This window comes from Onychostruthus taczanowskii, unplaced genomic scaffold, assembly GCF_017590055.1.
Source record: "Onychostruthus taczanowskii isolate IOZ18803 unplaced genomic scaffold, ASM1759005v1 scaffold301, whole genome shotgun sequence".
Classification (NCBI taxonomy): domain Eukaryota; kingdom Metazoa; phylum Chordata; class Aves; order Passeriformes; family Passeridae; genus Onychostruthus; species Onychostruthus taczanowskii.
In genome coordinates, this window is record NW_024500362.1 from 81,380 (window position 1) to 91,651 (window position 10,272).

A 10,272-nucleotide genomic window follows, 5' to 3' on the forward strand; every position below is an offset into this window, starting at 1 on the left:
GCACTGGCGGGGGGGTGGGGGTGGGGGGGAAGTGGGAAAATCCTACAAAAGTGACGGGAATAACTTTTCCTTTCAGGTCAGCTGAAAGCCGAGCTGGGTAAGTACGGAAAACCCCGGGAATGCCCAAATTCCTGGGAAAAACTGGGGAATGCCCATATTCCCATGAACGCCCAAATTCCCTGGAAAACCGAATTCCCAGGAAAACCTCAGGAATACCCAAATTTCTGGGATTTTTGGGGTTGGGGGGGGGGGGGGAATTAAATGGGAATTCGGGGGTGTGGGGGGAATGGAATTCCTCCATAAAAATTAGAATTCCCGGTTTTTTTCTTCTTCTTGCAGATTTCTGGGAAGCGCGGAGCCACGCGGGTGAGTGGAACGAGCTCTGGGATTCCGGGATTGGGAAATTCCAGGATTTGAGGTTTCAGGGATTTGGGGGTTCAGGGATTTGGGAATTCGGGGAATTCGGGGGTTCAGGAATTTGGGGATTTGGATATTTGGTGGCCCCTCGGTTCCTCAGTGGCCACATCCAACATTCCATGGAATGTTTGAATTCCTTGTTGAAACACCCCAGGATCCCTCCCACTCTGGGATTTAGGGATTTGGGGATTTGAGGATTCCAGGATTCGGAGCTTCTGGGATTTGGGGATTTTAGGATCCAGGGATTCTGGGATTTGTGGATTTAGGGATTCCGGGATTTGGGGATTTTGGGATTCGGGGATTATGGCATTTGTGGATTTGGGGATTCTGGGATTACGGGGTTTGGGGATTTAGGCATTTTGGGATTCCAGAATTCGGGGTTTCTGTGATTTGAGGATTCTGGGATTTGTGGATTCTGGGATTCCAGAATTTGGGGATTCTGCGATTCCAGCATTTGGGGATTCTGGGTTTCTGTGATTTTGGGGATTCAGGGTTTCTGGGATCCCGGGATTCAGTGATTTTTGGGGGATTCTGGGTTTCTGGGATCCCAGGACTCGGGGTTTCTGTGATTTTGGGGATTCTGGGTCTCTGGGATCCCGGGATTCAGGGTTTCTGTGATTTTGGGGATTCTGGGTCTCTGGGATCCCGGGATTCAGGGTTTCTGTGATTTTGGGGATTCTGGGTCTCTGGGATCCCGGGATTCAGGGTTTCTGTGATTTTGGGGATTCTGGGTCTCTGGGATCCCGGGATTCAGGGTTTCTGTGATTTTGGGGATTCTGGGTCTCTGGGATCCCGGGATTCAGGGTTTCTGTGATTTTGGGGATTCTGGGTCTCTGGGATCCCAGCATTTGGGGTTTCTGTGATTTCGGGGGTTCTGGTATTCAGGGATCCTGCGAATCCCCTCTCCCGGGAATGCCCCGATCCCTGAGGGGATCCCTCCGCCCCCGCAGCTCCGGTGGCGCTGGATCCAGAGGCGCGGCTCCTGGACCTCGGGGACGCGCGGGATCCGTTCCCGGTGGCGGCGCTGGTGGCGCGGGACGCGCTGGGAGCCGGGAAGGGCTACTGGGAGCTGGAGCTGGGCCAGCAGCGGAGCTGGGCGCTGGGCGTGCTGCGGGATCCCCCCGATCCCCGCGATCCCCGCGATCCCCGCAGTTCCCTGGATCTCCCCGATCCCCGGGATCCCCGCAGTCCCTGGGATCCCCGGGATCCCCACCATTCCCTCGATCCCCGGGATCCCCGGGATCCCCCGAACCCCCACGATCCCCGCAATTCCCTGGATCCCCTCAATCCCCGGGATCCCCCGAACCCCCACGATCCCCGCAATTCCCTGGATCCCCTCAATCCCCGGGATCCCCCGTGGCTCTGGGCTCTCTGCGCATCCCAGGGCCGCCTCTTCTCCGCCAGCCGCGCTCTCGGGAAGCACCGCCGGGATCTCTCGGTGCTCTGGGAACATCCCCGGGATCTCTCGCTGCTCCGGGATCTCTCGGTGCTCCGGGAACATCTCCGGGATCTCTCGGTGCTCTGGGAACATCCCCGGGATCTCTCGGTACTCCGGGATCTCTCCGTGCTCGGGGATCATCCCCGGGATCTCTCCATGCTCCGGGATCATCCCCGGGATCTCTCCATGCTCCGGGATCATCCCCGGGATCTCTCCGTTCTCGGGGATCATCCCCGGGATCTCTCCGTTCTCCGGGATCATCCCCGGGATCTCTCGGCGCTCCGGGATCATCCCCGGGATCTCTCGGCGCTCGGGGATCATCCCCGGGATCTCTCGGTGCTCCGGGATCATCCCCGGGATCTCTCGGCGCTCCGGGATCATCCCCGGGATCTCTCGGTGCTCGGGGATCATCCCCGGGATCTCTCGGTGCTCGGGGTGTTCCTGGACCAGGAGAAGGCGCGGCTGGAATTCTACGACGCGGAACGGGGGAATCTGCTGGCCGGGCTGGCCCTGGGGGATCCCGCGGGGCAGCGGAGGGATCGGCCGGCCGGGATCGGCCCGGGAAGGTTCTTCCCGTTCGTGTCCCCGGGGGAGCCGGGCGCGCTCAGGATCCGCCCGGTGCCGGTGCCGGTGCCGGGGCCGGGGCCGCTCTGAGCCCCCGGGGATCGGGAAAGGCTCCGCGGGAAAGGGAGGGAAAAATGAAATGGGAGCGGAGATGTCGGCGTGGGAGTTAAAAAAATAATAAAATTTTTAAAAAGTGTGAATAAACCAAATAAAAATTTTAAAAAATTAAATTAAATTAAATTAAATTAAATTAAATTAAATTAAATTAAGAAATAAAAGGGAAGGGAAGGGAAGGGAAGGGAAGGGAAGGAAAGGAAAGGAAAGGAAAGGAAAGGAAAGGAAAGGAAAAAGGGATGGAAAAAATAAAATTCAAAATTTAATCAATTTAATTTAGAAAGAAAACAAAATAAAATAATATAAGATAAAAGGGGGAGATGGGAAAATAAAATTAAATAATAAAATAAAATAATAAAAATAAGAAAAATTGAAAAAATAAAATTAAATAAAAGAAAAAGAAAAAGAGAAAAATATGTGGAATTCTCCCACGCGTTTTTTTTGGGTTTTTCTCTTTTTTTTTTATTTTATGAAGAAATGAACCAAATTTACTTTAAACAAAAAAATCAAACTGCAGTTTTGAGAAATTTTTCTTTAAACTTCGGGTCACAGAATTTGTGGCAGGGCAAGGAGTTAAAGAGGGAATTTTATCCAAAATTGGAATTTATTTGGCCTTTTTTTCCTGCTCTGCAGAGGTTTTTTTTTCTCAAATCCATCGGGACTGGATTTTCCTGGATAAAACCCAACTTTTCACCAATTTTCCTGAAAAAAACCTCATTTTTACTGATTTGCCTAAAAAAACCCCAATTTTCACCAAATTTTATGGGATAAAACCCAATTTTCTCCGAATTTCCTGGAAAAAAACCTATTTTTGAGTATCTCACTCAGGCCCCGCCTCCTCATTCTTCTAGCGCTCCCATTGGCTCTCGGTGCTGTCAATCACCGCCAGCCCTTTTAGGCTATGCCCCGGCTCTTTGCCGAATTCCGCTCTCCCATTGGCTGTCCACTCTGTCAATCTGATCCCCAGGTTCCCGCCCACAGCCCGCCGTGTGGGCGTGGCCTCCCCGTAATTGACAGCGCGCTCGCCCAATGAGGGGCGGAGCCTCGCCGCCTCCCCGACGTACGGCGGGGCCGGGGGGGGAGGAATTTGGGGAGGGGGGGAAATTTGGGGGCCTCGGGACCCCCCCGGGACCCCCCGGGAGCTCCCGGGCCCCTCGGGGGCGGGGCCGGGCCCGGCCGCTCCGGCCCTTTGTGTCGGCGAGCGGCGGGCGAGGGGCCGGGCCCGGCTCGGGGGGCCGCGGGGGGGACCCCCAGGTTTGATGGGGGGGCAGGGTCCGGACCCCAATTTCGGGGTGGGGGGGGGGGGGGCATTATAAAGGTCCGGGGGTTTTGGGGGGAAGGGGTTGATTTGGGGTAGGGGTCCTCAGTGCGAGGGTGGGCTGGCACCGGTTTGGGGGGGGGAGTCTTCCCTTCACCAGCCGCCGTCCCCCCTCCTCAGATCCACACCGGCAGCATGGAGCCGCCCCCTCCCCTCCCGCTCTGCCGACCCCCGGAGCCCACCGCGGAGCCTCGCCTGCTGCCGGCCGCGCCCGGCGCTACCGGCGGCTCGGGCGGCGCCGGTACCGAGCAGCGGCGGCTGCGGTTCCGGCAGTTCCGCTACCAGGAGGCGGCGGGGCCGCGGGACGTGTGGCGGAGGCTGCGGGAGCTGTCGCGGCGCTGGCTGCGGCCCGAGGAGCGCAGCAAGGAGCAGATAATGGAGCTGCTGGTGCTCGAGCAGTTCCTCAGCATCCTGCCCGAGGACATCCAGAGCTGGGTGTGGGTGCGGCACCCCGAGTCCTGCGCGCAGGCCGTGGCCCTGGCCGAGAGCTTCCAGCTGGCCCGAGCGGAGCCCGAGGGGATTTGGGAGCAGCAGGTGCGAGGGGGGACGGATTTTGGGGTGCTGGCCCCGGACTGGGAATAATTGGTCACCTCCCACTCCACCCATCACTGCTCATTCCCAAGAAAGAAACAAAAATTGAGCCTGGAAAGGGAGTGCCTAAATCCCCTTGGGAGCTCTTTGCGGTCCAGGGCCGCAGGTGGGAGCAGGGCTGGATTTTGGGGTGCTGGCCCCCGGATTGGGAATAATTGGTCACCTCCCACTTCACCCATCCCTGCTCATTCCCAACGAAAAAAAAACCCAAAATTGAGGCTGGAAAGGGGGTGCCTAAATCCCCTTGGCAGCTCTTTGGGGTCCAGGGCACCAGGACAGCTGGTGGGAGCAGGTCTGGATATGGGGTTCCTAGGGGGAATTTGGGGGAATTTCCCCAAATTGGGAATAATTTGTCCACCCCTTACATTCCTCCCACTCCAACCCTTCCCTGTTCATTCCCAAGGAAAAAAAACGAAATTGAGACTGGAAAGGGGGTCATGGGTGCCTAAATCCCCGTTGCAGCTTTTTGAGGTCCCCAGCACCCAAAACCCTTTTGAGGACTTTGGGGGTCCCCAGCACCCAAAACCCCTCAGCATCTTTTGGGGGTCCCCAGCACCCAAAACCCCTCAGCATCTTTTGGGGGTCCTGGAACCCAAAACCCCTCAGCATCTTTTGAGGGTCCTGGGAACCCCAAACCCCTCAGCATCTTTTGGGGATCCCCAGCACCCAAAATTTTGAGAGCCTCTGGGGAGTCCCAGGCACCGAAATCCCCACCACACCTCCAGGCCATCCCTTGCACCCAAATCCCCTCTGCAGCTTTTTAGGATTCCCAGGCTCCAAAATCTCCTTTTGGGGGTCCTGAGCACCCAAATCCCCTCTGGGGATCCCCAGCACCCAAAACCCTCTTGGAGCTTTTGGGGGTGCCCAAATCCCCCGGGCAGCTCCGTGTCCCCGTGTCCCCCAGGTGACCGTGCGGGTGAAGGTGGAGGACGTGGCCCCCGGGGACGTGGAGGACCCCGGAGCTTTGGGGGTCCCCCCGAGCCCCCCATCGGAGCCCCCCCGGGAGGAGGCGGCCGAGGAGGAGGAGCCACGGGAAGGAGGTACTGGGGTGGGGGCAGGAAAACCTTCGGCCAGCCCAAAAACAGGGTGGGGGTGGTGCTGCTGGAGCTGGGGGAGCTTGGAGGTGGTGGGACCCAGAAATCATCTCGGCGGCCCCAAAAATCATCTCCTGGGGGTCAAAATTATCTCAGTGGACCAAAACCCCAAATCCGGGGTCAAAAAACACCATCAATGGACCAAAACCGAAATCCTGGGGTCAAAAATACCATCAATGGACTAAAAACTCAAATCCTGGGGTCAAAAACAATCTCCATGGGTCAAAAACCCAAATCATGGGGTCAACAACTCAAATCCTCTGTCAAAATCCCAGATCCTGGGGTCAAAAACCATCTCAGTGGACCAAAACCCAAATCCTGGGGTCAAAAACCGAAATCCTGGAGTCAAAAACCATCTCAGTGGACCAAAACCCAAATCCTGGGGTCAAAAACCCAAATCCTGGGGTCAAAAACAACCTCAGTGGACCAAAAAACCGAAATCCTGAGGTCAAAAACCCAAATCCTGGGGTCAAGAATCATCCTTTTGGGCATAAAACAATCTCATTGGGACAAAATTAACTTTTTTGGGTCAAGAACCATTTCCTTCGGTCCAAACCATCTCACTGGGTCCAAAGCCATCTCCTTGGGTGAAAAACCATCTCTTTACGCTCAAAACCCAACTTGTTTGGGCTACAAAACATCTCTTTGCATTCAAACCCAAATCCTTCTTGGGATCAAAAACCATTTTGGGCTCCAAAACCATTTTCTTGGGTCAAAAACCATCTCCTTTGACCAAAATCATCTGCTTGTGGCAAAAACCATCTTGGGCTCCAAACCATCTCATTGGGTCAGAAACCATCTCCTTTGAGTCAGAAGTCATTTTGGGTTCAAAAACATCTCAATGGGCACAAAACCAACTCCTTGGGTCAAAACCATCTCGATGGGCTCTAAACCATCTTGATGGGCTCCAAACCATCTCAATGGGCACAAAACCATCTCCTTGGGTCAAAACCATCTTGGGTCAGAAACCAAGATGGGTGAACTCAAGGGATCAGCTCCAAATGGGTCAATTCAAAGGGTCAACTCCTTTGAGTCAAAAAAACCATTTTGGGTTCAAAACCATCTCAGTGGGCTCCAAAACCATCTCCTTGGGCTCCAAGCCATCTCAATGGCACAAAACCATCTTAGTGGGCTCCAAATCATCTCAATGGGCTCAAAACCATCTGACTGGGTCAAAACCAAGATGGTTTTCTGACTGGTCAGAAACCAAGATGGGTGAACTCAAGGGATCAGCTCCAAATGGGTCAATTCAAAGGGTCAACTCCTTTGAGTCGAAAACCATTTTGGGTTCAAACCATCTCAGTGGGTACAAAACCATCTCAGCAGGCTCCAAACCATCTCCTTGGGCTCCAAGCCATCTCATTGGGCACAAAACCATCTCTTTGGGCTCCAAACCATCTCCTTGGGCTCCAAAACCATCTCAATGGCACAAAACCATCTCATTGGGCTCCAAATCATCTCAATGGCACAAAACCATCTGACTGGGTCAAAACCAAGATGGTTTTCTGACTGGTCAGAAACCAAGATGGGTGAACTCAAGGGATCAGCTCCAAATGGGTCAATTCAAAGGGTCAACTCCTTTGAGTCAAAAACCATTTTGGGTTCAAAACCATCTCAGTGGGCTCCAAAACCATCTCCTTGGGCACAAAACCATCTCCTTGGGCTCCAAACCATCTCAATGGGCACAAAACCATCTCAGTGGGTACAAAACCATCTCAGCGGGCTCCAAACCATCTCCTTGGGCTCCAAACCATCTCAATGGGCACAAAACCATCTTAGTGGGCACAAAACCATCTCAATGGGCTCCAAAACCATCTCCTCGGGTCAAAACCATCTCCTTGGGTCTAACCCCTCCTGATTGGAGGTCCAGCCTCACCCTTCTCCTGATGACCCCCCATGGGTGGATTTGGGGGGTCAGCGGTGGCAGCTGGACCTTCCCCACCCCCACTGGAGCACGGAGGGGCCGGAGCCGGACATTCCCCATCGGGAACCACCCATGGACCTCCTTATCCTCCCACAGATCCCACCACGGCCCCGGAGCCGCCCCTTCCCCAACCCCACCACCCCTCCACCATCCGGCGAGGAACCCCCCGGCGCCAAACCCAGCGGGACCCCCCCAAAGGCGCGCCGGCCGCCGGGAGCGCGGCGCCGGCGGCGCCGGCATCGCATCCGTACCCCTGCGAACTCAAATCCTCTGTCAAAATCCCAGATCCTGGGGTCAAAAACCATCTCAGTGGACCAAAACCCAAATCCTGGGGTCAAAAACAATCTCCATGGGTCAAAAACCCAAATCATGGGGTCAACAACTCAAATCCTCTGTCAAAATCCCAGATCCTGGGGTCAAAAACCATCTCAGTGGACCAAAACCCAAATCCTGGGGTCAAAAACAATCTCCATGGGTCAAAAACCCAAATCATGGGGTCAACAACTCAAATCCTCTGTCAAAATCCCAGATCCTGGGGTCAAAAACCATCTCAGTGGACCAAAACCCAAATCCTGGGGTCAAAAACCGAAATCCTGGAGTCAAAAACCATCTCAGTGGACCAAAACCCAAATCCTGGGGTCAAAAACCCAAATTCTGGGGTCAAAAACCATCTCAGTGGACCAAAACCCCAAATCCTGGGGTCAGAAACCCAAATCCTGGGGTCAAAAACAACCTCAGTGGACCAAAAAACCGAAATCCTGAGGTCAAAAACCCAAATCCTGGGGTCAAGAATCATCCTTTTGGGCATAAAACAATCTCATTGGGACAAAATTAACTTTTTTGGGTCAAGAACCATTTCCTTCGGTCCAAACCATCTCACTGGGTCCAAAGCCATCTCCTTGGGTGAAAAACCATCTCTTTACGCTCAAAACCCAACTTGTTTGGGCTACAAAACATCTCTTTGCATTCAAACCCAAATCCTTCTTGGGATCAAAAACCATTTTGGGCTCCAAAACCATTTTCTTGGGTCAAAAACCATCTCCTTTGACCAAAATCATCTGCTTGTGGCAAAAACCATCTTGGGCTCCAAACCATCTCATTGGGTCAAAACCATCTTGGGTCAGAAACCATCTCCTTTGAGTCAGAAGCCATTTTGGGTTCAAAAACATCTCAATGGGCACAAAACCAACTCCTTGGGTCAAAACCATCTCGATGGGCTCTAAACCATCTTGTTGGGCTCCAAACCATCTCAATGGGCACAAAACCATCTTAGTGGGCACAAAACCATCTCAATGGGCTCCAAAACCATCTCCTCGGGTCAAAACCATCTCCTTGGGTCTAACCCCTCCTGATTGGAGGTCCAGCCTCACCCTTCTCCTGATGACCCCCCATGGGTGGATTTGGGGGGTCAGCGGTGGCAGCTGGACCTTCCCCACCCCCACTGGAGCACGGAGGGGCCGGAGCCGGACATTCCCATGGAATTCTCGGGAACCACCCATGGACCTCCTTATCCTCCCACAGATCCCACCACGGCCCCGGAGCCGCCCCTTCCCCAACCCCACCACCCCTCCACCATCCGGCGAGGAACCCCCCGGCGCCAAACCCAGCGGGACCCCCCCAAAGGCGCGCCGGCCGCCGGGAGCGCGGCGCCGGCGGCGCCGGCATCGCGTCCGTACCCCTGCGCGCAGTGCGGGAAGAGCTTCGGCCGCCTGACCCACCTGAAGACCCACGAGCGGACGCACACAGGGGCGAAGCCGTACGGCTGCGGCGCCTGCGGCAAGCACTTCGGCCACCTGTCCACGCTGACCACGCACCGGCGGCTGCACACCGGCGAGCGGCCCTACGGCTGCGGCGCCTGCGGCAAGAGCTTCACCAACCCCTCGGACCTCAACAAGCACCGGCGCTCGCACACAGGCGAGCGGCCGTACCCGTGCCCGGCCTGCGGCAAGCGCTTCAGCCAGCAGTCCAACCTGACCATGCACCGGCGCAGCCACACCCAGGAGCGGCCGTACCCCTGCCGCGCCTGCGGCAAGAGCTTCAAGTACCTGGCGGACCTGACGGTGCACGAGCGCTCGCACACGGGCGAGCGGCCCTTCCCCTGCGGCCACTGCGGCAAGAGCTTCAGCAACAAGTCCTCGCTGGCCCGGCACGCGCGGATCCACGCCCGAGCGGCTGCCAGGGACAAGTGAGGGAGGGTGGGGGGCGTCGGCGGCCGCACGGTGGAGGTTTGGGGGATGGGGGGCTGTGGCGGAGCCCCGTGAGGGTGGTGGGTGCCGGTGTTGGCTCTCCGTGGTGCTGGAGATGGGAGTGGTGTGGTGGCCCCAGGACTGTCCTGAGGTGGCTCAAACACGGATGAGGACGGACGTTTGGCGTCTCCCATGACTCGGTGGCTCCATGATCCCGTTCCCTGATCCCAGATATCCCGTAGGGTTGGTGGGTGCCGATGTTGGCTCTCCGTGGTGCTGGAGATGGGAGTGGTGTGGTGGCCCCAGGACTGTCCTGAGGTGGCTCAAACACGGATGAGGACGGACGTTTGGCGTCTCCCATGACTCGGTGGCTCCATGATCCCGTTCCCTGATCCCAGATATCCCGTAGGGTTGGTGGGTCCAGATTTTGGCTCTCCGTGGTGCTGGACATGGGAGTGGTGTGGTGGCCCCAGGACTGTCCTGAGGTGGCTCAAACACGGATGAGGACGGACGTTTGGCGTCTCCCATGACTCGGTGGCTCCATGATGCCGTTCCCTGCTCCCCAAAATCCAGCAGGGATGGTGGGACCATGACCATTGGCACCCCAATGACCTGGTGGCTCCATG

At 56.0% G+C, this 10,272-nt stretch overlaps 1 protein-coding gene across 1 annotated transcript; it reads left to right on the top strand.

The window, feature by feature from the left end:
* The first annotated feature begins 3,827 nt into the window (after positions 1 to 3,827).
* MZF1 (myeloid zinc finger 1) lies at positions 3,828 to 9,819 on the top strand. Its single transcript, XM_041409626.1, has 4 exons — positions 3,828 to 4,385; positions 5,347 to 5,482; positions 7,557 to 7,753; positions 8,825 to 9,819. The coding sequence occupies exons 1-4, from the start codon at positions 3,987 to 3,989 to the stop codon at positions 9,647 to 9,649; spliced, it is 1,557 nt and encodes a 518-aa protein (XP_041265560.1). The 5' UTR covers positions 3,828 to 3,986; the 3' UTR covers positions 9,650 to 9,819.
* Positions 9,820 to 10,272: the final 453 nt, after the last annotated feature.